This window comes from Struthio camelus, chromosome 18 (assembly GCF_040807025.1).
Source record: "Struthio camelus isolate bStrCam1 chromosome 18, bStrCam1.hap1, whole genome shotgun sequence".
NCBI classification, from domain to species: Eukaryota; Metazoa; Chordata; class Aves; order Struthioniformes; family Struthionidae; genus Struthio; species Struthio camelus.
Genome location: NC_090959.1, coordinates 4,083,588 through 4,108,446, shown reverse-complemented (window position 1 = coordinate 4,108,446; position 24,859 = coordinate 4,083,588). Strand labels below are relative to the sequence as shown.

The following is a 24,859-nucleotide window of genomic DNA, read 5'->3' as shown; positions in this document are numbered from 1 at the left end:
AAACTCATTGTCCAAGCCAGAAAATGTCCTGTTGTTCTTTTCTTTTTCCTGCGAAAATGAGGCCATCATTGTGTTGTACATTACAGAACCCCATCCAGACTACAGGAATGCACAAGATGATTAAAAAAGCAGAATTTTTCAATCCCATTTGTTCTTTATTGGAAGAGAACATGATTCTGTCACCCACCTATTTGGACCTAAGGAATGAACTGTAGGCAGGCAGTTTGCCTCCATGCTGTTTAATGCTTCTCTTGTGCTCCAGTCTCTGCTGAATCCACAGCTCAGTTACTGGACTTTAATTTCCAGGGTCTGGATATTGCAGCCAGCCTGCTTTAACATAACTAGACATAGCAGTGCAAGTGCCTGCACAGACCTGGGTGGGATGAGAGCAGGAACTACAGGGAGTCTGGAGTAGCTCAAACACAGGAGAGCAGAGCCAGTGTGGAGGCACTGGCCAGAGGAAAGAGGGGAAGAGCATATACTGGCCCTGGTCTATGCATCTGAAGGAAGACTGGGTCTATTATAAGGAGGAAAGGGGATCGGGGAGTAGGTTTCGGCACTGTGGTCGGCACAAGCTCCATGTGGGCCTCTCTCTGCAAATCTCTGCTTCTCACTTATTCTTACAAGCTTTGTCTGCATGACTGAAAAGGAACGACACCTGAGGACAGACAGTGATGTTTCCTTCCTCATTCAGCCTCTGTTCTCTTTTCCCACAGAGCTCTGCCGACCAGGGTGAGACGAAAAGTGCCCAAACCAATCAACCTTCGAAAATGATCCCACCAAAACAGCCCATGTATACCATGCCACCACAGGCCTCATCACCCTATCCTGGGTTAGGCTCGTTCCTGTCCCCATCCGATCTCCAGAACTACCGCGGACATCCCCATCCCAGCCTCTCCAGGACCCTCAACTCCAAACCCATGTTGCCCAGCATCAGTGCCTCCCCGCCTCCGTCTTTTCAAATCAGCCCTCCACTCCACCAGCAGCTGTCCTTGCACCATCCACAGAGCTCCATCCTCAACCAGTCACTCAACATGCAGCAGGTCCCACAGCAATCCATCCTGTCTCCTCCCATGGCACTACAGGTACAGCCCCCAATGAATTCTTCACCTCCAGGGCAGCAGGTAAGTGCTCTGGCTCCTAGGTACTGCTCTAAGAGAGAAAGCGGTTGTAGAACGTGAGCTGCACCATGTCCCCTCTTCCCCATGGAGGAAGTTTTTCCAAGTTTTTCAGAAGTCCTAAGCTGTCGGAGAGCACGAGTGCCCGAGAGTGGGACAGATCTGTGCTACCACGGGAATGGAGACTCTGCCAGTGTGGGATGCCTCAGGAATTGGGGTTGTCCTAGGAGAAGTTTCTTGTGCACAAGGTCCTCCACCATTGTCTTTAGTTTCCCTGTGGGTTATATGGTGGTCGTCTGAAGCGATGGCTTGGATAGGGCCCCCTCTCATGACGTTGCTAAGAGAAGGGAGGACTGGAAGATCATAGAATGATAGCAGGGATCCAGCTGGGGTTTACCGCTAGGAAGACAAAAAGGATAGAGGGAATATAAAAATAAAATGTAAAATTATTATTTTTCCTGGAGCAGCCTAGCAATAGGAGAAACTCCCTTTTGTGGCAGAGAGCTGCAAGGATGAAATGTCAGCTTAATATTAACAGCATAGCAACAAAACAAATTGTACAGAACTGTCCAATGAATGTGTAAAACCTGCCCAGAGAAACCATTTTTGGTGATGTCCAGGCTTGCCTAGCAGCCCACAGTCAGAGGAGTCAAGCTAGGTTGTCAAAGTTTCCCTCCTTTGAGCCCATTGTTAAGAAAGTGTATCAGGAGGAAAAAAATGACAATAGCAGCAAGCACCCCCCCCATGCCCTATAGAGAGCATGCCAGGATACAAAGAAGGGAATGAGTGATTTTCAGAGTTTATCCATCTGGAATATGAACTGGACGAACTATTCATAGTGAAGGACACATGCTCTGAAATTCACAGCTGGTATAATTTACTTGATGATACTTTTAACTGTATTATTCACCCAGCTGTTTGAATAATTTGTTTCACGTGCTTACTAGATACATATCACAAAATTCAGAAACTACTTTAGCAGAGAACAAAGCTTTTCCCCCATAATTTGACCTATTCAGTTTAGAACTAACTTTGAGAAAGTACAAATTGTTAATTTGGGAACATGCATTGCAGTGGAATAAAATAAAAGGGGAGGAGAGATGTTGAAGCACAATTATCCCTGATCATAATAAAAAGACAACACACCTGGGAAGGTCAGATCCTAGATCACGTTTTAGTTTCTAACCTACTCTGGCTACCGCAAATAACTTTTGCAGCATGGTGATTATGTTTTGGCTGTACCTAAGCAAAAGCGACTTCTGCAAACATCAGTGATAGCCTACATGCAGAAATAGGCATAAAAGGAGGTCCTCATAATCGCTTTAATTGGGGTGTTTGTTGTTGTTATGGGCAGCGTTTTTTGAAGCGTCATTGCACATGTTTGTTAATAAAAAAATTAAGTGTTAAAAAAACACAGGACCTTCATTTGAGCGTTTTGAAGAAAATCATATTCTTGAGCAGGTAACTACCTCGACTCCATTGTTTATATACCTTGCCTAATCTTACCTAATTAGGCTGGCCCCAAACAATCAGGATTATGATCGGCTTTCAGATAAGACAGTCTCCCAGAGTCCTTTCTCAATTGTCAGCAGTGACAGCTGATGGAGAGAATATTGCTTGTGTGGGTTTTCCTTACCTTGTTATCGTACATTATGATGGGCTAACGCATTACTGCAAGGGGAGCTGCGCTTGAAGTGGAAGAATGGTTGTGATTGCCAGAATGCTGATGCAAAGGCTTTCGTGGCCGTGTGTGCGTTCTGCAGCCGTTTCCCCAAACCCCCCAGGAGGAAGATCCTGAAAAACATGAGATGGAAATAGGGATGTAAAACAGATGTTGCTGCATTGACACCTCCTTGCAACAACAGACGTTGGGCAAGGTCCCACCACGATCTGAGCTTGGGCCCCCTGCTTTCCATGGAGCTCCTTGGCTGTGTAAGCACTCCGGGTGCTTCTGCACTGCAGTGTTTTCTGGGCAGTAAACGTATTTATGCGATGTTGTGAGAGCCTCTGTTTCTCCTACCTATGGGTACACACGTAACCCTTCCTTTCTCTTCCGTCCCACAGGACTTTTCACATATTTCATCTGAGTTTCCAAACAGCGTTGGACCCCGTTCACCTGGCGCATCAAATCCTCCAGGAAGCACTGACTGGGACAACGACTACCCTAGCAGAGAGTGTGGGATTAACCACTGCAGGCCAGTAGACAAAACAGAATATTGCTAATGCGCTTTCCATTGTCTGAACGCACGATCATCTGTAACTGAAGTTCAAGAAAAGATGGATGATAAAAACATGAAAATGTCATGCTATGAAAACAATTTGCATTTCTTTTTAATGTCAGGGTGCTCCATTTCTTCAGTAGCCTGAAAAGAATCACTTGAGTCACAGGCCTAGAGATAATTGGGCGTCACTCAGCCATTGCTGAGCTGCGGAAGCAATTTCTGCAGAGTTTTTTCAGCCTTCTCCAAGCCAAATTGATCAGCATCTTTTAACCAGAAAATATAGGAAACATAGTGTTTATAAATTGTTGGAAGTCTGACAGTTTACAGCAGCTGAGACCCTGCCCCTAAATCTACAGCAGGTTGATAGGTTAATTTTGGTAAATGAAGCTCAAGATTTCCTCTTCTCTTGTGGACTGGCTGAAATGATACTGTATAAGCAGGTAGTTTGAAAATCACAGATAATTTCTTCATTGGGCATGAAAGACTTTCCATTTGTTTGTGTTTCTGTCCCGTAAGCAAAGGAAGTTTGACATATTTCCTTCCAGAGCAGAACAGGGAAGCCTAGTCTGCTCCTGTTATGTGTGTTGGGCCCACTATGGCCATCATACAAAGAACTGAAAAAAAAATCCAAGTCCTGTGAGTTTCTGGTGCATCGAGCCCTGGAAATAAATGTTTTACAAATGCTTGCCAGATTGTCATGCTGGTCTGCAGCAGAGTCTGCTCTGTGCAGCCAGAATAGCTAGTTTGCTGGTCTGCTACTTGCTTGAGGAAATTAAACTTTACTTGTGACTGAAGAGCTCCACATTTTGTGGATGTGTGCTTAACATAGAGCATAGTCCCAGGAGACCGTGGGGGTTGAGGGAGTTCTGCTGTATCCATAAACAGTGTCCTTCTGTTTCTAAAATGATTGCCTTTTTTGCTGGGGCCAAGATTTCCTGTAATTGTCTCTAGCAGTGGATCCCTTATCCATTTTGGGGTTTAACCATGAGAGGGTACAAAGCCTCGTCCTCCCAAACACTGTGCCATGCTTCAGTCCTCTGCAGCTTGCAGGAAACGGCCACTGAAGCCTGCACAGATCTGTCCCCTCCTCTGACTTAAACGGGCCGGCATGAGGGTCACTTCAGTGATGCTCCACTTCCCTGATAAATGCAAAATGGTAGGATTGTCTCAGTCCCCAAAGTTGGGGAACAGTGAGGGAGTGAAAGTTATTCCAACCTCTGCCTAATCCACTGCTCTAGGCACCAGAGTTCAGCAATAATAGTTTTGAGAGTGCTATTGTGCTCTGTAAAATAGGCACGTGGCTTGCTCTGAGAGCAGGTAGGGAAGGAAGCTTGGTAGCTCTCTGAGTATTGTTTGATTTGCTTGAAGTGCAATGCTGTACTGGAACATTGGGCTTTCACTAGAGATAATAGCAAGCTCCCAGCCTTTTCAGAGTATAGCTCCCGTCTGTGCCAGCAGCGCACTTACAATTGCTGGGCTGGGCACAGACAGTACAGACATTTATTTCTTTGAGGGAAATAACTTGCCGAGCCATTAGAATACTCTCTGCTGTCTGCCGGTGCGAGGGTGCTCAGCTGCATGGATTGTTCGCGGTTCTGCAGGGAAACTTTGCAAGGTCCTTCTTGAAATCTCTGTGGACAACCCTAAAGAAGGAACCTGTTTAGCGCTTCTTAAGAAAAATCATTTTAGATGCTGTAGTCAAAATGCTAAATCCACTTGGAGTTTTAAGGCCCATAGACCCCAATTTCCAGAGGTGCTGGGCAGATGCAGCTGCTGTTGAAATTAGCCCACTGGAAATGAATATCAGTAGTTAGAGGATCAGCCATGGTCCTGCATCCTGGGTGCTCAGGGGCCCTGAACATCCCTGGATCCCAAAAGTGGTAGGTCCTTGGTTTAGATACCCAAATTTAATTAGGAAAATGTGAATATCTAGGTGCTGAAGCCAGGGTAACACTGTGACCCAAAAGAGCAGGTGCCAGGAAGGTCAGGGAAGCATCTTCTTTAAATGCAGGACGAGGCCTGAAACCAGGTGACAGCAACCCAGTCTCTCCACCCTGAGGACTGCTGTTCAGCATCGGGGCTGACTCCAAGGCAGGATGCTGGCACGGTCAGAGCACTGTTTGGAAAACACTCAGTTCCCTCTGCAAATCCCACTGGAGGCCAAACAGCACACAAGGCTCACAGAGGCTGGTCAAGCTCAGGAGACTGAGGGCACTCCAGAAACAGATGAAATGCTAATGCAGGCAGGATTGAGTTGTGTTGCTAAAACAAGCTCTTTAACATCCTGCTTGAAAGCTGTATTGTAAGCAGAGGACCCATGCAATTCATGATCAAAGCTCATGCATTTCATGCCTTTGTCACAGCAAAAATATCACATTTCATGGGTTTATCACAGCTTCCTGGAAAAAATGATTTTAAGACCAGACAGATTATGCAGAGACTTCCAGATAATTATTAGAGTAGATTATACCAATGAACTCAGATGGGTATGGGTCAGTACTTCAGACAGTGCTTAGTACATCAAAAAATGTCCTACTCTCTGTTAAGGAAAGAGCTGATCTCCCATTACTTGAGAAACATGATCTGTTGGAAGCCTAACTCTCAAAGCTGACATATTAAGCTCAAGTTCTTGTTATATTGTAAAGCCTGGTGTGTCAGCAGTACCATCACCTCCAGCTCCTGCCAGCTCCTCATATTTGCTGCCTAAGTGCATCCTCTGCGTTGCTTGTAATGTCTGCACACATCTGTAGGACCAACCCTTTTCTCACTACTAAACTCCAGCCCCTGTTTGTCTCAAGGACTCAAGGGCAATAGCTGGCTCTTATCATTCTGCACATCTGTGCTGCCTCTCTAATAAATTTTGCACTAATTTGGATGCTACATTCCAAGTTATGCTTAGACTCCTCTGCACAACCTTGCTGTGATGTGAACATTTGGCTGTGCTTGGTTAGCTGTGTGCCTCAACAGCCTCGGCAATCAGCAAGGCTTAGGCAATGCAGCCTGGGTAATAAAGGGAATGCATATCTTGTTGGGTTTGATTCATCAGCACAGTTTTAGGTATAATCGGGAAATCTCTGGATCATGTAATTGCCCATTTCAACCTTAAAACTGCATTCAGCTTAATTGTAATTAAAGCAGCACTCTGAGGAGCAAAATCAGCAACTGTCTAGAAAGAAAAAGGTTTATCTTCTATTGTGATGTGGCTCAGCTGTAGAGTCCTAGATGCCTGAAAGAGAGGATCATACCAACCTCTGCAGCACAGAGGCATTCCTGTCTTGTGCTCTGGATTACAATTTTTATTTCATGTCAGACTTTGATATTGCTTTAGCTTCCAACATGTGTTGACACTGGGTTGTCTGGGGTAAAATTTCCCAGTCTTACATTTTCTTTTGGGTCTGTCATCCGGACAACTTTTGTAAAACTAACAAGACTGGACTTCTCTCTGTCCTTCCCCATCTAATAAATCCCTTTATGAGGAATTTCTTCAGCTTTTTTTTCAGCCTATGACTGCTACTTAAATGCCATTAAATGTACTTCTTCCTTTATACCCGGCAACTTCTAGGATCCTGTGAACAGACACTCCTTAACTCATAAATCAACCATGTTAGAGAGAGTTTTAAATTTTTCTTCATCCATCTTCTCTCCATTCTTAATTATTTCATTGTGCTTACTGACTTCCATCCAATTTCCCTAGCTCTTTCTGGGCTTTAGCTCTCCTAGATCGTTAATAAAGACATGGGTAGTGTTTTCTCATCCCTGTTTAATATGTGACTGTCACTCCCCACAAGCAATTGCAGCATAAGATTTTATTATTTTTTGCCATCATAATACAAGCTACTTAATCTAGTCACCAGTCTCCTTCACCTGTCAGCCTTTTTCTCACCCTTGCTCTTTACCCGTTGAATGTCTGGTTTTTTGGAATGACTTTCTCCCTGTGAACTAGCTTTATCAAAGTTGCAGCTTGGTTTGCAATTACCTGCAAAATCTTTCTTAATTCCTCCAGGCACCTCTGCATTTTTTTTCTGTCCTGTCTTATGATGCTTATGCAGCTCTTTTGCACCATAAGATGTCTTCAGGATTCATTTACATTTGTCTCCTATCATCTAGATTTTTGGTGAAAACCCTGGACTGGATGCCTCTTTGCATGTCCGTCAGCTCATTTGCAAGAGTTAACATTAGCCATCAGGTTTCAGGAGACATCGTATTAAGACACTGTTTTATTCAGGAGATGCTAAGCAACTTGCTCTAAGTTGGCCCCACTTCGAGTGGAAACAAACAGCCTCCAGAAGTCCCTGCCAGCCTATATAATTCTATGATTCTAAGTATTACCTGATGTCCCCATGGATTTCACCTAGTCCATAGCTTATGCCTGCTAATTATGTGAGCTGATGAAAAAAGTGCCCCGTCTGGTATTGCATGATGCCTCTGTTATAAACGTGTGCTGATTCTTCCTTGGCATAGCTGCTGTCCCCAGATGAACATTAACCCTTCTTGAAAACTTGAATGGAGGTCATCAAATGGAGTTGCAAAGAGCTGTGAAAGCCCAGCAGGAAGATGCAAGGTTGTGTTGTTCCTGCCGGCGTATAGGGGTGTGACAGCATCAGGATGATATTGCAGAATGAGGTTCACCTCCAGGCACAGATTAGTTTCTTTTTAAGGTACCGTCATCCAGCAGGTATTCTTCCCTCTTCCCACCCTCTGTGGGTTAAAAGACAGGAGAGCTGAGGCACTCTGGTTAAATCCAAGCACTCATCAAGAGCAATTTGTGAGCCACTGTCAGCTCAGATGCCACATGCCGACTCTCAGGAAGCCTTAGCAGGCATCAGTGTTACAAGAAGGTCTTGTAACAGCTCTTGCAGGCTTGCCGTTGAAGAGTGATACAACACTTTTTCAATTAGACATTATCTGCCCAGGTCCTGGTCTCTCAGAAATATGGCTGCTTGTCTGGTCATTATGACCTGAATCACCAGTTCCTGGGATTTATATAGGCTCCACAGTCTCCACCAAGCTGCAGGTCCCTTGGCACACCTGAGTCACGGGCTCTCAGCTATGCATTGTCCAGACATACAAAACCATGTACACCCAGTTCATCTAGATACACAGAACTCACTAATTCATGCTAATGATGAAGCAATCGACTCCAAATGGGCAAATTTTCCAAATCAGAAATTAAGTGAATGAACGCTGCAAAAAGACAAAGATAAAACATCACAAATGCACTTAGTTTGGATTCAATTATTTATGGTAATACTTTGTAATGTACTAGGAAATGTTCTGTACCATATTTTGTAAAATTAATGGAGTTTTAGTATTGGAATACCTCATTGTGGCTCACTGATATTAAATCTTCACTGAGAGCAGTAAGGAAGACTGCATTTTAAATGCAGATTATAAAACGTGGAGATCAACAAAGTGCGGTCAAGTCTACATTGCACTCTGTCAGCAACAGGATTGCCTCATTGTCTGCTATTTCCATATTATTCCACTCAGTTACACACACAAAGCTTTATTTTCTTCACCGCTTTTTAAGGCCAGATGCTCTTATGGACAGACAATGTTTTCATCAGATATGTGTAAATGATAGAACTGGTTAAAATATCTTCTAGAATTCAAAGCAAAAGCCACATAGGTGACTTCAGCCAGCGGAGAGAACATACCTCTCTCCACTCACTGCCTCCATCCCACTGCTTCCTCCAGTATGTCCTGAAAAAAGAGAGTCAGGGGTCAGTTGCAGGCCACCACTCATAGCAAATTAAGTGTGCCAGTCCTGTGTGGAATGCGGAAGTGCCTTGGGAAGGCTGACCAGCCTCTTGGTTTCATCTCCCTGGTGGGTTGCCTCTGGCCAAGTTCCTTGGTGAGCTAGGAAGTGCCCTCGTGGTGGGGACTGGTCTGCTCGCACGAGGCACCCCTGATTTCCGTGGGAATCCTGCATGTGAGGTCATCCCTGCACAGCTCCCACACTGCAGAGGAAGGGCGAGGAAGACTGACGGAGGGAAAGGCTCTCCCTGAAAGGAGCCCCACGTGCATAGTTGATGTGATTTGTGATTTTTTTCTATATGAAGGTTTGTGATACCACTTACTACAGTACCTCACCCCAGGGATGGCTTGTGTTTGGGGAAGGCAACAGTTAAAGTTAGCTGTGATATCTTTATGCATACCTTCCTCTGCTAACTTCCCCATCTGGGACAGACCTGGATCTCCTGAATGCAAATCCATTGCTTTAATAACTTGATCACTTCGAGTTCTTCTGGGGTAGGGACGTGCAGAGCACACACATCCCTCGCTGATATCCCTTTAGTCCTTCCTCCTCCTTAGCCTCTTGTCTTCCTTGGCTTTGTCGTATCTCCTACTGTCTTCTTTAGACCTAGAGGAAAGACTGGCTAAGCCTGCTTTCTCCAAGCACCAGAGCAAAGACTTTTTTCCCCTCACTTCCTGATTTTTAGCTTTTCTGATTGTTCTTATTTTGGGAGACAAGGAGAGGTTAGAGAGGCATCAAGCAGATGATGTCTCCCATGGTCTTCATCCATCTAGCTTCCATAAATCCTCCTGGACACCTACAACCATCTTTGGATAAGCTCCTTAATAACATTTTTGAGACTCCTACCTGTTATGCTGTACCAGAATGATGTGTTTTATTCAAAAGCAAGCATATCTTTTTGAAACCTCTGTGGCTTAGTGTGAGGAGAATGTGATGCAGAGGGGGACTGATGGCCCAGCAGGATGGTGGAGCCCACTGCAGCATTGCACTCAGTGTCCTGGCCTGAGCTCCACAGACTTGGCCGTTGCCTGGAGCCCCAGCAAGAGCAAAAATTAAGCCACAGGAAGGAATTTATCATTAAGACCTTACTGCTAAAATTGCAGAACTAACAGTGTGCCAAGCTGTCAGTTTACGCGCCTTCTGCTTTGTTCATCTGATCACGGCCCATCCCTACGTGCAGACCACTTTATGTCTTGTGTTATGGAGTGCCATAAAACCATGGCATAGCTAAAGCCTCATGTGCAACCAGTTGTGCAAATGCTCATTTCAAACTGTCCCCACTGTCAGCTCTCCCAGGTTGTTTTTTACAGCTGTTTTCCTGCCTGTCTCACCTTCTACCTTTCATTTCTCTTACAGCATGCTGCCAAGGGACAAGGCACTCTACCTCACCTAAAACTCAACATCTCTTTTCGAGGAGGCTCAGATGAAGGACACTTGAGAGGGTCTATCATACAGACTACGCGGAGAGGCATCGAGCAAGTCGTATGGGCGAGAGAGCTAATCTACTGCACCTCGTCGCTGGCTTCATTTCTAGGCTCTAAGAGCAGTTTTCTTTTATTATTTCTGAACTCTAAAGCCTACTTTCCGTGGAAGCCCAAAACCTCATAAATCATGAAGAACAAAAAAAAATAAAAAAATTAAAATAAATAAACACAAAACCAACAAAAAAATAAGGACACCATTTTTCTGCTTGCCATCAGCTTAGCTACAGACTATTTTCCTAGTGAACTGCTTTTAGATGCAGCATAGGCCCAGGTCTGGTGTCCTAAAGCATTAGGCCAGCTCAGTAGGAGGATGCACTCTTTTGACTTGCTAACAGCACTAAACTTTGTGCAAGAAAATGTGAAGTTTGTGTGAATATTGTACATGCAAAGGCCTTGGATGTCTGGCAAAAAAATAAAAAAAAAAGAATAAAAACTATTCCTTGGTAGGTGGGGGGAGCGAGCAGAAGGCAAAATATGAGAGGAAAAATGTGAAAAAGATCATGAAATATAATTTGTTGGATAGTTGTAAGTAGTTTATTAAGTGTTTTAGAGCTGTGCTAAAGACATCTTTAAGATTTTTTTGTGAAAAAAATTAGTAGTTTACTTTATAGTAAAAGCATTTTATATTAATTGTAGCACATTTTTTAGTTATACATAGAAGGGAGATGTGTATAAAATAAACCAACAAAAAAAAAGCCTGCCAAACTTGTTTCTATTATTTGTACAGCAAGAAATGGACAATTTATATCCATGTTGTATGGCATTATTATATTTTTTTCTGCCATATGTCCATCTATTTAAAAATTGCTGACAATGATTTTTGTCTATTTATGAAAGATTAGAGAGCATAATTACAGGTGCATTTTTGGGTTTTTTATTTTTTATTTTGTTTGATGGTGCTGCTTTCACAGCACCTGGCACATTCGGTTCACAATGCTTATCTTACCTTTCTTTATAATAAAACGTATGAAAAGTAAGAACTGAACCAAGTCTCTTCTTATTCTGTGGGCTGCCCTGGCAGATACGAGCCACGTGCACACCCTGAAAATGGTCCCAGCCAGCAAGGTCTCACGCCTTGTCCTCATCCACTTCAGCTTTCCCATCCCTGGCTCCTGTCTCACCCCATTCTCACTTGCTTTTGGTCTCTCGCCTTCCCCAAATCCTTCTCTTCCCCCTTTTTCTTTCTCACTCCTTGCTCTGGGTCAATAGCATTTAGCTAAATGTGCCTGGGACCATCCTCTGGGATGGGATGTCACTGAGCAATGCCAGCTACCTTGAAAGACAGGCATTTTTTTTATTGATCTTCTCAGAAAATGCTCTCTTGTACACTCAGGGTACTCTTGTACTACTAAAGGGTAGTATCCTTTATAAAGCACTAACTTGTTGCTAACCCATGCCCCAGAGCTCCTGAAGACCCTTCTCCCTTCTGCCAACTGTCACGTAGACAAAAAACGTCTCTATAGACGTGGAGGTCATCAAATTGCTGATGGCCATTGAAAGATGCCACCAAGAGACCAATTTCCAAGTTCTGGTTGGCACCGATGAGAAGGACACTCAAACACAGCAAGAGTGGAAAATTCAAGCAGTATAAAAAGTAACACAATGTGAAATTTCACACCAGCTGCCACCTGCCTGGAGGAAACCCGTTAATTAATGTACCATTTTAAGCCCATTTTTAGAACACTGCCTTGCCTGTAGGAGGCTCGGCACACTGTTACTAGCGCATGCATTACTGTCATTTAGGTAATGCCTAATTTCTTTTTCACAAATGGAAAAAATGTGAAGCTGTGGCATGGCTTTGCTTTTAATGCAGTTTGGGGGCATCAGGTCTCATTTTGGGCCAAATGCCATAATTCAGATTCCGTTTTTCCCACTATTATCTGGCTGATTATGATGAAAATGGCCATAACATTTGTGGTCTCTGGTGAGTACAACTCTGATGAGTTGAAACAATTTTTTAAAGCTTTCAGGGCATTTCAGTAAAACAGGGGAGCTCACTCTGCAGAGTTAAGGTTATTTATTTAGTGAGTTATTTGGTTATATGTCGAGCGAGGCTGTGCAGCCCAGCAGTCAAGTGAAGGCAGGCCTGGCGCAGTGGCCAGCTCGTGCTGGGTGCCACCAGTGAGTCCCACCAAGACTCCCTTCTTCCTCCACCCAAAATCCCACACTTTGCCACTGGAAAGCTGGCCCTGGTACGTCTTCGGTGTGAGAGTGAGTGGCGGTTCAGGGTGTGAGGCACCAGGCAGTCACCCACGGATGACCCTGGATGCCAGGAGAGATGGATCGAAAGGCACCACTGGGCCATGCCCCAGGGGTATGGCGGGACCAGAGATGCTGGTAAAAAACCCGGCAGGTCACAAACTCTTTCTGCTACCAACCCGACATAAAAATCTATATCATCATCCACTTCTGAGGCTGCCACGGTGTTCCTGCACAGCAATTGAGTAAGTCCTCGCTACAGAGAACATTTGCTTTCTCTGCAGGAGAGGGACATGAAATCAAGATGTAACTTTGTGAATCAACTTTCATTAGAGCAGTCCCACATTTAACCCCAAACTTTCTGCTCTCTGCAACGGTAAACAGAAGGCAGGGAGCAAGAACTGCTTGTTCCTTGCACTGCTAAACATGGTGTCTTCATATTTCATTCTGGAGCTGGTATAATCACCAGCAAACCTTGCACCTGTGCAGCAGAGGCAGTGTACGTACAGTGGAGCTGAGCAAGTGAGGAGAGCTGCTGAGTGAAGCTATAAACATAGGACACTTTCATGCTGGTGCCCAGCATAACCCTCAGCTGCAAAGCTCCCCTTTTATCGCTGTAATGTTGAACCATTTGAAAACAGAACCTGGAGCATAAGAAAATTTCCTGAGGAACAGAGCAAATGATAGCATCTCAACACGTCTTGGGTATCTTGTGTTGAGCAGATAATTACGCTGCAGTACCAGAGCCAGGAGATTTCCTCCAAATATGCAATTATTAAAATGAGAAAAAAAAATAGAACATTAAGATGAAATTCTACCTTGAGTTATCACAGCAAGGAGATGGGACTTATTCCAGGGAGAGTTTCTTGAACGTTAATATTTTTTTTCATGTAGCAGGTAAGTGGCCTCAAGAATCTGAAATCACAGGCAAGATATTCCCAGCCTTGGGAGAAGGTCTGGCATAGGTCTTCATGGGAGGCATTTTATTGTGCCAGCTCCCTGCACTTGGCCTTTCCTGCAGGCAGATGCAGAAAGGTGCCTATCCCGGATACTTGGCCGCCTGGCAAGAGCTGCAGCCTCCCCCTCGCAGCAAAAGCTGCATCTCAGTGGGATGCCCCATCTGCATTACGTTTGGGTAGTTGTGACGGCTGGTCTGAAACCGCTTGGGAGCTTCCACGGAGACAGTGTCCTTCATTCATGGTACATACTGAGAGGAGGTAGTGGCCATGGAAAGGTGACCCTGCAGATTTAAGATCAACTGTGGTAAACAATACTTATGATTTTAACATCTTTCCAGACGTATTGCCTAATTTATCACTAGCCTTCCCTGTTGTCTCTGCCTGTTGCCAGGCAGTGGCAATGAGACTGTGGTACTGTGGCTGCACAGCGTCAATGCCAGCCATGGTCATGCTGGAGCCATCTCAGCAGATGCAGGTCACTTGGCTTTTACAGAGCCTGAGGCACTAACAAGAAATTGTGAAGCATTGCAGACCACTTTAATCCTTACTAATCTTTACATTTGCATGACAGCAGCTATGTTTAAATGCTATTCCAGTTGTTGACTAATTGTCCCAGCTTGGCCTTGCTCCAGGGAACCACCTGGGAGGTGAGCCACCCCAGCACCCAAAATGCTCACAAAATGTGTCCCATCCTCACTAACCCACCGCAGAGATATTGGAGCAAAATGTCTCTGGGGTGGAGGCATGTGGGTGTGTTTCACCCCAGAGCAGCATGAGCGGGGAGGCAAGGGCAAGCTCCCAGACAGGCTGTGCGAGGAGCATGCACCACATGGCTAGCCCCCAGTGGCAACAGGCCAAGCAAGTGATGGCACAGTGGGGTTAGCCTCTTCTGGGCCTGAACTTCTCAGCCAATTATTAGCATAAAATAGGGTAGCGGGACCCCAGGAGGCCATCTGATCCCCTCTTCCTGCCTCAGGGCAGGGTCAGCTCTTCCTAAACCATTCCTGTGTGTCTAACCTCTCTTCAAAAACCTTTAAATTCCAGGAAGTTAACCTGGATCGCTGTCCCTATAGAGTAAATCCCTAGCATTTGAACATAGGGAAGAATTTATTGCTCTTCTTGTTGCAGTATTTTTTTCTATATTTGGAGAAGGATATTGCCCCCACTCCCTTGCTCTCTTCTCCTGCCAGAGCAGCTTACAGTTTCGCCTCAGAATTCGTGTTCCCGACAGCTCTGATGAGCTGTGGAGTCCCAGGTCCATAACTGGAGACAGGACTCTAGCAAAAGCCCCGCTGATGGGCTCAGAAGACTGCATACCATTCCAGGACAGGCAAGAAGAGTACCGCATATCTCCTCCTGTATTAGGAAGCTAGGTCTGAGTGAAGTTCAGACCAAGAGGAAAGCTCCTGACTCTCTAGGCAGTGCTCAGGGTCTGTCAGTCCTTGAGAAGGACATGGGGAATAGTCTGGTGCTGAGCTGGGGGCAGCTGAACTGGGCTGGGTGCCCAGGCTGTAGGGGAACAGGTATCCACTCATGATCCAGAGCCCCAGGCCGTCCCTGGGTGGGGGGAGAGGGGGAACTACCAGTTGTGCCCTCAAGAGAGCTCAGCAGCTACAGGGCTTTTCTTTGAAAAAACACAAATGCACTTTAGTATCGTGGCTCAGTGGTGACAGCTCTCACACTGTGCTGGGAGGCCTGGCTTTCCTACTCTCCTTGATGTGAAGGATTCAAACCCACAACAGCACCTAGCAGACTACCAGGATCCTCCTGTCCAGGTTGTGTTACAGTACAGAAGAGACTACAACGTTTAAGGGGTTAAACAGAGCATCCACTTAAAAGAAGAGATTTGAACCCCACTATCTGGGCTGCAGCTTTAGCGCTGGACTATCTTTCCATTCCCTCAGTCACCTGGCATCATTTTTATCAGTGAAAGGCTCCAAAACAGCTTCCAGACATGAGCCTTCCGGGGCAAATGCACTATGAGCCCTTGCAAGAAGAAAACTGGCCCCAAAGTTGGTGTTTCCAGCCATAAGGCTAATGATGGAGAGTGAAGTGAAGAGTCCCAAGCAGAGGAAGAGCTCACTATTTGAATTTGGCTTATGCAGATGCAATTAACAATGCTGTAGGACGTAATGGGGAGTTTAACAAATACCATCAGCTGGACCTTGGTGGAGTTAATCCTTCAAAGCCGCGGGACTTGAACCTCTCAACTAGCCCATGCAGCTCTGGAGCAGGGTGGACATCTGGCTCTGGCCAGGAGGGAGAAGGTGAGGGAGAAGTGTGTACACCTCAAAAACACCTCGAATAGCCCAGAAAAGGGGTTATACTTCCGCATCTTACCACCCCAGCAGGGTACAGGCTCCCATGTACCTCTCCTGAAGCCTGGTGGCACCCAGGAATGGCCTAGTCTGTGGCAGCAGCTTCACTTGAAGAACCATCCCAAGCTCTGGCAGATTGGCCCAGCTGCAAGCTTGGCTCTGGGCAATCTCCAGAATCGCACCCGGCAGCAATGGAAGGGTAGTTTGTCTTTGCTACATCTGTGTTATTATTATTAAGATGATGGAATGGAAGTGGAAACAATGCTGACAAGCAATATTGAAAACTTTATGCAAGCAGGATCAAAAGAAAGAACTTCATTTGACAAACTCCAGGGCCCTGGGAAGCTGACAAGAGCAGCATGTGCCGTAAGCAGAAGTGTTTTCCAGCCCAGGTAAAGGCCTGTCCCCCCGCACGGAGTGCAGCTTTGCACCTTAGCACCTCGGCAAGTATGTGCAAAGGCTAACGAGATACCTGAGCTGGCCGGTGGCCGCGCAGCCCCCTACAGTTGCTTCACTATACGGGGAGGGCACGTGTGGGCAGCACCCACAGCAGGAGGAAGGCAGGGTCTGCCTTAGCGGAGGAAGAACCCTACGGAGCCCAGCTGCAGGAGCGTGGCTTCCCTTGCAGTGGTAGAAAGGCTCCATCTGTCAAGTAAACATGACCTGAAGCATCTTTGCCTCCTTTTTGAAAACAGAAGGCCTGGATACTTTGTCTCACGACTGAAGTGCATTCAGGTTGCTGCCACTTTGCATCCATCACCCTGCTGAGAGAGGTTCGTGTGCCCTGGTCCACGATGATCAGCATCGCTTTAGCAGCTAATCATGCAGTGCGGAGTGCAGGCAAAGCACTTACTCCAATACATGAGGAGTGCAAAATTATCAGTTTGAACAATGATTTTTGAAGAAGAGCGATCAGAGGAATTGCAATTCTTCTGGATGAAATACTGTGCTGGCCAGAAGGGTAATTTAGAGTCAGATTTTAGATTAGATGTTTTATCACTGTAGCCTCAACTCTTCTTGACTTTCAACTGCAATTTGATATATCAGCATAATACCTGGCATAGTAATTGCTTCAGATTTTATTCCTAGTGGGGTTAGTTTATTACACTGAGAGCACATTAGAGAGATTCCTGTTGCTCTGCCATTATTATTTGTGGGGATAGAAGGGCAAATAATGCAGAAAGTATTAGGTGGATATTTTTGCAAATGCTGCTGGTGAGCTTCATTTGGAGGAATGTACACAGCTAAATGACTTGTTTTTCAGGAGTACACAGCCTCCCCGTCTGAGCAGTTTGATGGCTCCTGCCAACCCACTACTTTGCGATTTTGAATGTGTTTATCGTGCTGTGATGGCTTCAAGGCAAGAAAGGGCTGGGATCCCCTCAGGGAGTTTCTGTCCAGGATTGCATTTGAACCCACTAGGGAGTATATTACTTACTGCTCCTTATTTGCCTGGGTGGGATGGCCAAGTTTCCAGGAGCAAAAAGAGATGCTTTAGGGATAATGAGGGTTGTGTGCTCCTCTGCTCCCAAGCCAGGGTCCCTCTGAGACATGCTGAGTCACTGCCTGCTATCTCGTGCCTTCCTGATGCAAAAAGTCTCTGACAGCAAAGCCCTGGACCCCTCTCCTTGCCAAGGTCTCTGGGCTACTCATGCCTCCTACCCAGAGCTCAGCTCCCTCCCAGGCCCTTCAATACAGCATGTGTCAGAGTTCCCAGAGGTTCCCCCAACGCCCTCCACCTTCCAGCCCCAGCACCACATCTCTGCCACCATGGCTGTGCAGTGGCTGAGGCCACATTGGATGGGGACACCCCAATACATCTTTACAATGTTGATAAATGAGAAGCTAATGCAAGGGAAGGCCAAGTCCTGGCCTGTTTCAATCCTGGCCTGACCTTCTGAGAGAGCATCTGTGTTGTGCCCTACCTCCATCCACCACCCAGGCACCAACTGCAAACTCATCCACAGAGAAGGATTGCAGGAAGTGAACACAATCCTTTGTGGGCTACAGCCCACCTTGTTCTTGAGTGTCACCCCAGTAGTCACTTGGCATGTCTCCCCTGTCCCTCATCTCCCATTAGCCTCACTCAGAGATTGGAGCAAGGATCAGATGAGGGGTTGTAGGACCACCCCTCCACACAGCCTTGCCTTTAAGGTCAGGCAGCTCAGGTTCCTGCACCTGTTTTAAGTCACTGGCTGCAGTTAGTCACGTTAGTATAATACAATTCCTCGGACTGTAATCACATTAAAATTTTATTACAAGTGGAGCCTCTTGAACTGCAAGTCTATGTGAAAGAGTAACACTTTTACTGCTTTTCAATATGTAATTAATGTACGTTTCATTGCTTTCCAGATGAATTTTTGTCATGGGAGATAGTTACGACTATAAAATGACAGTTACTTTTGATGGGATGAAGACTATAGGTCACTGTCTTCCACAAAGCTAGAAGAGGCCCCCCTCTCAAGCCCAGTGCAATCTGTCTTTTGAGGGGCTGGCTCTCTCAGAAGGGAAGGGAGAAGGACAGTGCAGCCACCTGGATCTAGCACTGAGATCTGCCATTGAGCCAGTAATGCATGCACGCTAATAAATATCCTGAAGTTTGAAGCACTTGACAGAATTAGCCCAGAGGAAATGAACAGATTCAGTCCACCTGTTAGAGGCACCGTCAATCTGATGACTTTAACATCTGCGTGCATTTAGCCATACAAATAATCCAGCTGCCTTGCCCTTCTCAGGCTGAGATGTGCCCTTGTATTATCTCCTGCAAGGTGTATTGTAAATAAAACCAGCTGACATTTTGCTTAAGAGAACACATTCCAGAGAGATGAACACTGCGGCATATTTCTGGCATTGAAAATATGCCTTGGAAATACTCGGAGTGCAGCATCATGTTGTTGGGCACCTTTCACCCGTGCAAATGGAGCTATTGCTGTACAGCAACCCAAGCTTTGAGCAGGGGCACAGGTGTCAAAGCCAAGCAGCTCCCCTGCCATAACTGCATCTCCTGGGATTTATGCTGGGGGAAAGAAAAGCAACATTTGCCTTCATTTTTATAATACAGCTTTTCTTTTTTCTCTTTTTCTTTTTTTTTTTCCTTAAATAAGATTCCTTTTTTCTAGATATGGCTTGCAGGAGGTGGACAGAGAGCCCTGTACAGGCCTGCAGGAGCCGCAGCCAGCCTCAGGTCCTGCCGGCTCCTGCTGTCCGGTCTATGGCTGGGGTGTGGTGGCCAGCATGGGTAGGAGGGACACTGCTTTAGGGAAGAGAAGCCACTGATGCTCTGCAGTACCCCCCCCACCCAGTACTAACAGCAGGATCAGTTACCTATCCAAAAGCCCATATATCTTCCAACACTGGGTAGCCTTTTACCCCCTAGAAGCAGGCTGACGGGAGGGGAGAGCGCTCTGCAAATGCAATTTGAAGATCTTTGTAAATAGAGCATGATGGAGATTTGTCAAGGCGTCGGGGTTATCCCTAGTTGAGCTCCTTGGGGAATTTGCTTCAGGATGTTTACCCATCCCATCCATGTACCAGCCATGGAAAGCTTGTCCCTTTGAAGCGATGCAAATAGGTCCCCAGAGAGGCATCACAGGGCAGGGAGATATTCGCAGCCTCGGCAAGGCACATGGGTCCTGGTATGTGGGATGGGAAGAGGAAATCGCCTGAGAAAAGATGCTACAGGGTGAGGCACAGCCTCATGCAAGGCACAGGGGAGTCCGACCAGCCAGCAGCCCCATTGCTCCCAGTGCTGCTGGCAGAGAGAGCTGTGGAGTGGGGTGGTAACCAGTATGAATAACAAAGGCTGTGCTTCTCCCTTCAGTAATTTGGAAGGAGCCCATAGCCGAGGAGGAGAAATCACCATATTGCTATAGCTCTCTATCAGGCTGGATGGGTTTCATCCTTTGTGAAGGGGAGTGCTGACAGACAGCTTTTCAGGGTTTCTCTCTTTGGGGGTGAAGCATATTGTTTTCTAATTTAACAACAGAAAAATAGCAAGACTAGAAGGGCAAAGGGACTGAGAAGCATCTATCCTAGAGGGTCTTCTGGAGATTGAAATGCCCATGTCTATTCTCATGCCACTGGCCAAGGCCCTGCTCCAGGTTACTCCCAGCAGCAGGAGCAGTTGTCCCCAAGCCGAAGGGCAGCCACATGTGTGCGAGGGGGAGGCTCACAGCATGGCATGCAGGCGGCTTCGCACCTGAACTCTCTTCAGTTGTGTCTATGGCTCAGGCTGCAGGAACTGGTGCTCCCCATCCATCCCATGCTGCCCTGCTCCTGAGCAGTCCTGCCCCCTGACACCACGCACAGGAGAGACATGAGCCTTCAGCCTGGCTTCTTTCCCACTAGGCAGAAATTGCAGTTGCCTCTAGACTCCTTCCTATGCACCCATGGGCTGGTTGTCTCACCCTGTAGTCACACCTCGGAGTCACGGCTCCCTCTATCCTCCATTCAAACCAGTGCTCTGGTCCCATGGGGAGCACAAGAGCCACCAGTGACATCCCATATCTGACTGGGCTGAGAGGGAGCAAAGAGGGCTGGCTGGAAAGAGCCACATGGGCTTTCAGACTCTAGCCTCGCCCTGCAATCAGCTCTGGGCCGTATCCCTTTCCGCTCATGCAGCACTAGGAGCAAGAATCTGGCAGTTGAGGTTTAAAGTTTAGGTTTAAAGCTAGATAGCATCTTTCACCCCTATTGGGTCACACATGTAACATGCAATCATTTCTGTTTCCTGATTAGGAGCTTGTAATTTCTGTAATAAAGAGGAGGGCTGGAAGTATTCCCAGGGATTTGGGATTTCTCCAGGAGACAGAATGGCTTTGGGGAAGTTAGTAGAGAAACAGGATAAAGGCATTTTAGAACATATTGAACCTTTTCTTTTTCTAGAATGCGCAGGCATTCACTAGATACTGTCTGCGGAAGCGCTATAAGTGGCTTTATTGGCTTGGAGCACAGTTTACACTGGATTTTTTTCTCCAGCAATTTACATAAAATATTTCTGTAGCTATGCAGGGAGTTTTTGTAATTAGATCCTTATCTGATTGCTTTAATTGACTTTGTGGCGGGTCTTCTGGCAGAGGGCTTGTGTAGTACCACCTTTTTGAGGGCTTGTGCAGCCCTCCTCCCCACTCACCTGAATGACTGTGGGATATAGAGATAAAAAGGTCACAAATGTTTCCCCCAGCTTTCCTGCCAACACCTTGGAAACGGCACCTGGAGAGGCTCTTCTAGCTTCTAAAAATATCGAAGGAAAAGGTGGGGCAGGATGGACCTGAAGGACGTTTTCATCCTCAAAATGCATCTCCTGAGAGTATCTCACTTCGTCTCGGCCAGCAAGTGAGTATTTATGGGCACTGACCACACTGAACCACAGCTCTGCTGCTATTTTGAGGTAAACCAAGACTGAATTAACAAGACTCAAAGTGGGTCATACTGGTATGACTGCCCTGACCGTGGGCAACAGGAACAGCAAATCAACAGCTGCTATTGAGCGATTCTGTTTCCCCACCATCCCTGGCAGGGTAGACCAAGCTTCACTGCAGGTGGCTTCAGGGGCATAGGCTGCTCTCAGGCCCTCCTGCTCCCCCGCACCAAAGTGTCAGCTCCCTAAAAAGTCAGTGGAAGCTGTCACAGCTGGCTTGACTCATTTGAATACCTCCCTACCCACAGGAATGCCCCAAATCTCTTTTGGTTTCACACTATGGACTCTCAGGCCTTCCCCGGTACTCAGTAGCTCCATGGAAGTGTCCACGGACCAAAGCCTAACCCAGGTTTTGGGCTCCAGCGTTCAAGATGAGGGATAGCTAAATACCATATTTTGAATTAATGAAAAATGATCTAAAGTTGTACTGCAATATAAATGCGTGATTTCCATTTCACAGATTAGAAAAAATTAATTACTTAAACCCCTTCAGAAATTTAGGACTTCCAATCAAGATTTTCAGTGTTTCCGTTTTTGTTTTTTTTTTTTTATTTGACCCCTCGATAATACTGCATGCATTATGGTAAAAAAATGTCCAGGTATTGATTTCTTTTCTTTTCTCTGTACTGGAATGTTTCAACACTTCACTTTTTTCCTTTTCAATTTCCATTTTCACACAGTTGTGGACACTATTTAAAGCTATAGAGTGGAAAACAGACCCCAAAAAAATGTAGAGAATAAATCTCCTTTTCCCTAGAAATATTTGCCATCCCTTTGTGTTTTCAATTTTGGCACAGAGAAAGAGAGAGAGAAATAGAGAAAGAAAGAGAGAAGGGAGGAACTGGAAACATGAAAAAACTCTTCCTTCTCAAACCCCAAGTGAAAAGAAAATATGAATATGAAATGAGACATAAACTTAATAATTTTTGTCTTTCATCTAGAAATTTCCCATGAAAAGATAATAATGCACCGCTATTGCATCCTTGTTTCAGCTCCTCTGACACTCAAATCCTTGCCCTTGAAGCCCAGACAGGAAGGAACGGGACTTCAGTATCACCCAGAGTAACAAATGAAAACTCTTTGGGGTGTGTTTTGTTCTGGATTTGCATAGCACCCTGGAGATATGGTCTCTGCAGGCGGCTCCCGGGTAGGACAGCCATGGAAATAATTACTTCAGTGCCTTGAAAGAGTGTAGTGAGTGCAAAACGAGTGGTTTCTTCCATACTGCATGTTCTACTTGGGGAACCTGTTGCCGCATTGGGATAAACTATTAATCTTGTATTTTGTAGGTGGAAATAGCTATATCCTGCTTGATGTTGAACCAGAAAGACCACTTTCTGCAGGGTAAAGGCACCCTGGTTTTGAGGACATAATGTAGCAGAGCCTCAAACAGCCTAAATTCAGGCAGCCACCTGACACGTGCTGTGAGCTCATCTGACCACGATCGCTTAGCTCTCTCACAGTCTTCAACAACAGCAGTCAGCCCAGGATATGTTCCTACATGGCTTACAATAGATAAAAACAGGTGGGGTTCTTCTCTGGTATTAAGTACAACTGCAGCTCTGTTTTTTGCACATCCTGCAATATGCAGACTTAACATACAGAGGCCGCCATCAGAGGTCCATGGTCTCACCCTACCTTGAGTCCTGCTCGCAGTTCAGTTACTCCCTCACTAGCCTAGTAATTGCAGTGAGCTGCTCCCCAAAACTTTGCACGGGGCCACTAAGGTCCTGAGGTCACTTTTATTTACATTCTCAGGCAGCATGTCAACCCATAGGAACCCATCAAAACACAGTAGTATTTACAGTGCAAAGTTAGGAACGAGTGAAAAGATTGTCTGCCACTGCAGGGTTTGGTTTCATGGCTCTGCAGAGCTGGAGCTGTGTCCTGGGTCACTGCATCCAGAATTAACCAGAAATTTTCTGCTTGTTATCAATGTCTCCTGGCAGAGAAGGTAAGCCACAGTCATCAGCCACTGTATGGCCTTGACACTGAGAAAAGTAGATTGTACGTAGCCAGGCTTCTGAAATTTCTGTTTCTGCACAAGCTATTAGTAAAATCTGTTCATTTGGGGAATAGAAAGAGAGTTCCCTTTGTAAACTATCTGGCAGCTGGGCTGGTAGCTCCACTTGATTCAGTGCCCCCAAGACCTGCCACGAAGGGGTGGATGTGGTGAAGGTAGAACTGTTATTCACCAGATCCCATGCTATTAGAACTAGGGGGACACTAAAAACTCCTACAAGATCCGTTTAAAGCAGATCAGAGGAAGCACTTCTCTGCACAGCAGGAGGTAAATTTCTGGAACTTAATGTCACAGGAGGTGGTAGAGTCAGGTAGTACTCTCAGGGCCATAAAGGGAATAGACACATTGTGGGAACATCCCCATCCATTTTACTATCCATTTATGGATCAGATGTCCATCAACCATTCTTATTGTCACAGGTGTAGATGCTGGAATGCAAATAAGGGTAGACTGCAGAAAATGGCCAATCTGACATGCTCTCCCAAAATAGCATCTCCTAGCACTGCTTTTTAAGTGATGGCTAGATGGACCATCTCTTTGACAGCGTATAGCATGGAATATCAGTTGCAGAGCAGTACAATGGTACTTTGAGCCCTCAATGCCCTGCCTTGTCTTATCAGGACCTAATATTTGCCCTTGGGTAACCTTTAAGTAGATCTAGAATTAAATCCCATTAAATACTGCCTGTCTGTGAACTGGCTTGACTTTCCCAGGTGCCTCCATCGCAAAGATTCAAGGGAACAGTCTGGCTGGTGACAAACAAACCTGAATAATGGTTCTCCTCTAAGCTGGGATAATACAGTGTCTGTCTGAAGTCCCTGAGCTCAGCTGGTAGTTACTGGAGATTCATAGGAGCCTTTTGTTCATGCAGCTTCTCTTTCCTTCTTAATTATGATATTTTAGTCATGAAATATGCTGTGGGGTTTCGAGCTGAAGTGAGTAAAATCTGTGGATGACATGGTCCTGATATCGTGCAGGGCTCTGCTGAGCAGGGATGGGGACACCCAGGAGACCACTTAGACACAGCTCTGGGCACGCACATGCAGCTGAGAGGGAGGGCCATTGCCTCACATCGTGGTGGATGCTCTGCTCTTACTTTGGACTTCTTCACTTTGGCAGTGCAGCTGGGCCCTACTCTGCTTTGCAGGCAAGTTTTGGGGCACACAACCAGCCCCTTTTCAGAGTCTTTGGACAAGGCAGCTGTCCCAGCCCTGCACTGTCACCATACATTTTATCCCAGGGTCTCTTTGCTGCTGATGGTGGGGGAGAGGGTGGTACAACAGCATTTCTGAGCCCCCTCCACTGGGGTTAGTAGTAACCCCAAAGCAGCTGGCATCACAGCAGCACAGTTTGTTCTGT

The 24,859-nt window shown here is 46.0% G+C and overlaps 1 protein-coding gene across 18 annotated transcripts in view; it reads left to right on the top strand.

Moving 5' to 3' along the window:
* The window catches only part of TOX2 (TOX high mobility group box family member 2), a 172,007-nt gene extending 160,442 nt beyond the window's left edge, over positions 1 to 11,565 (top strand). For 16 of the 18 annotated variants that reach the window (XM_068912392.1, XM_068912381.1, XM_009678468.2 and 13 more), the window contains 3 exons: positions 717 to 1,124; positions 3,183 to 3,313; positions 10,455 to 11,559. In XM_068912392.1, coding sequence (XP_068768493.1) covers positions 717 to 1,124; positions 3,183 to 3,313; positions 10,455 to 10,491 — 576 coding nt within the window. In that variant the 3' untranslated portion in view covers positions 10,492 to 11,559. Of the gene's footprint in view, positions 1 to 716; positions 1,125 to 3,182; positions 3,314 to 10,454 lie in introns of all 18 variants that reach the window. The other 2 variants (XM_068912375.1, XM_068912376.1) reach the window with 2 other exon arrangements.
* The last annotated feature ends 13,294 nt before the right edge of the window (positions 11,566 to 24,859 follow it).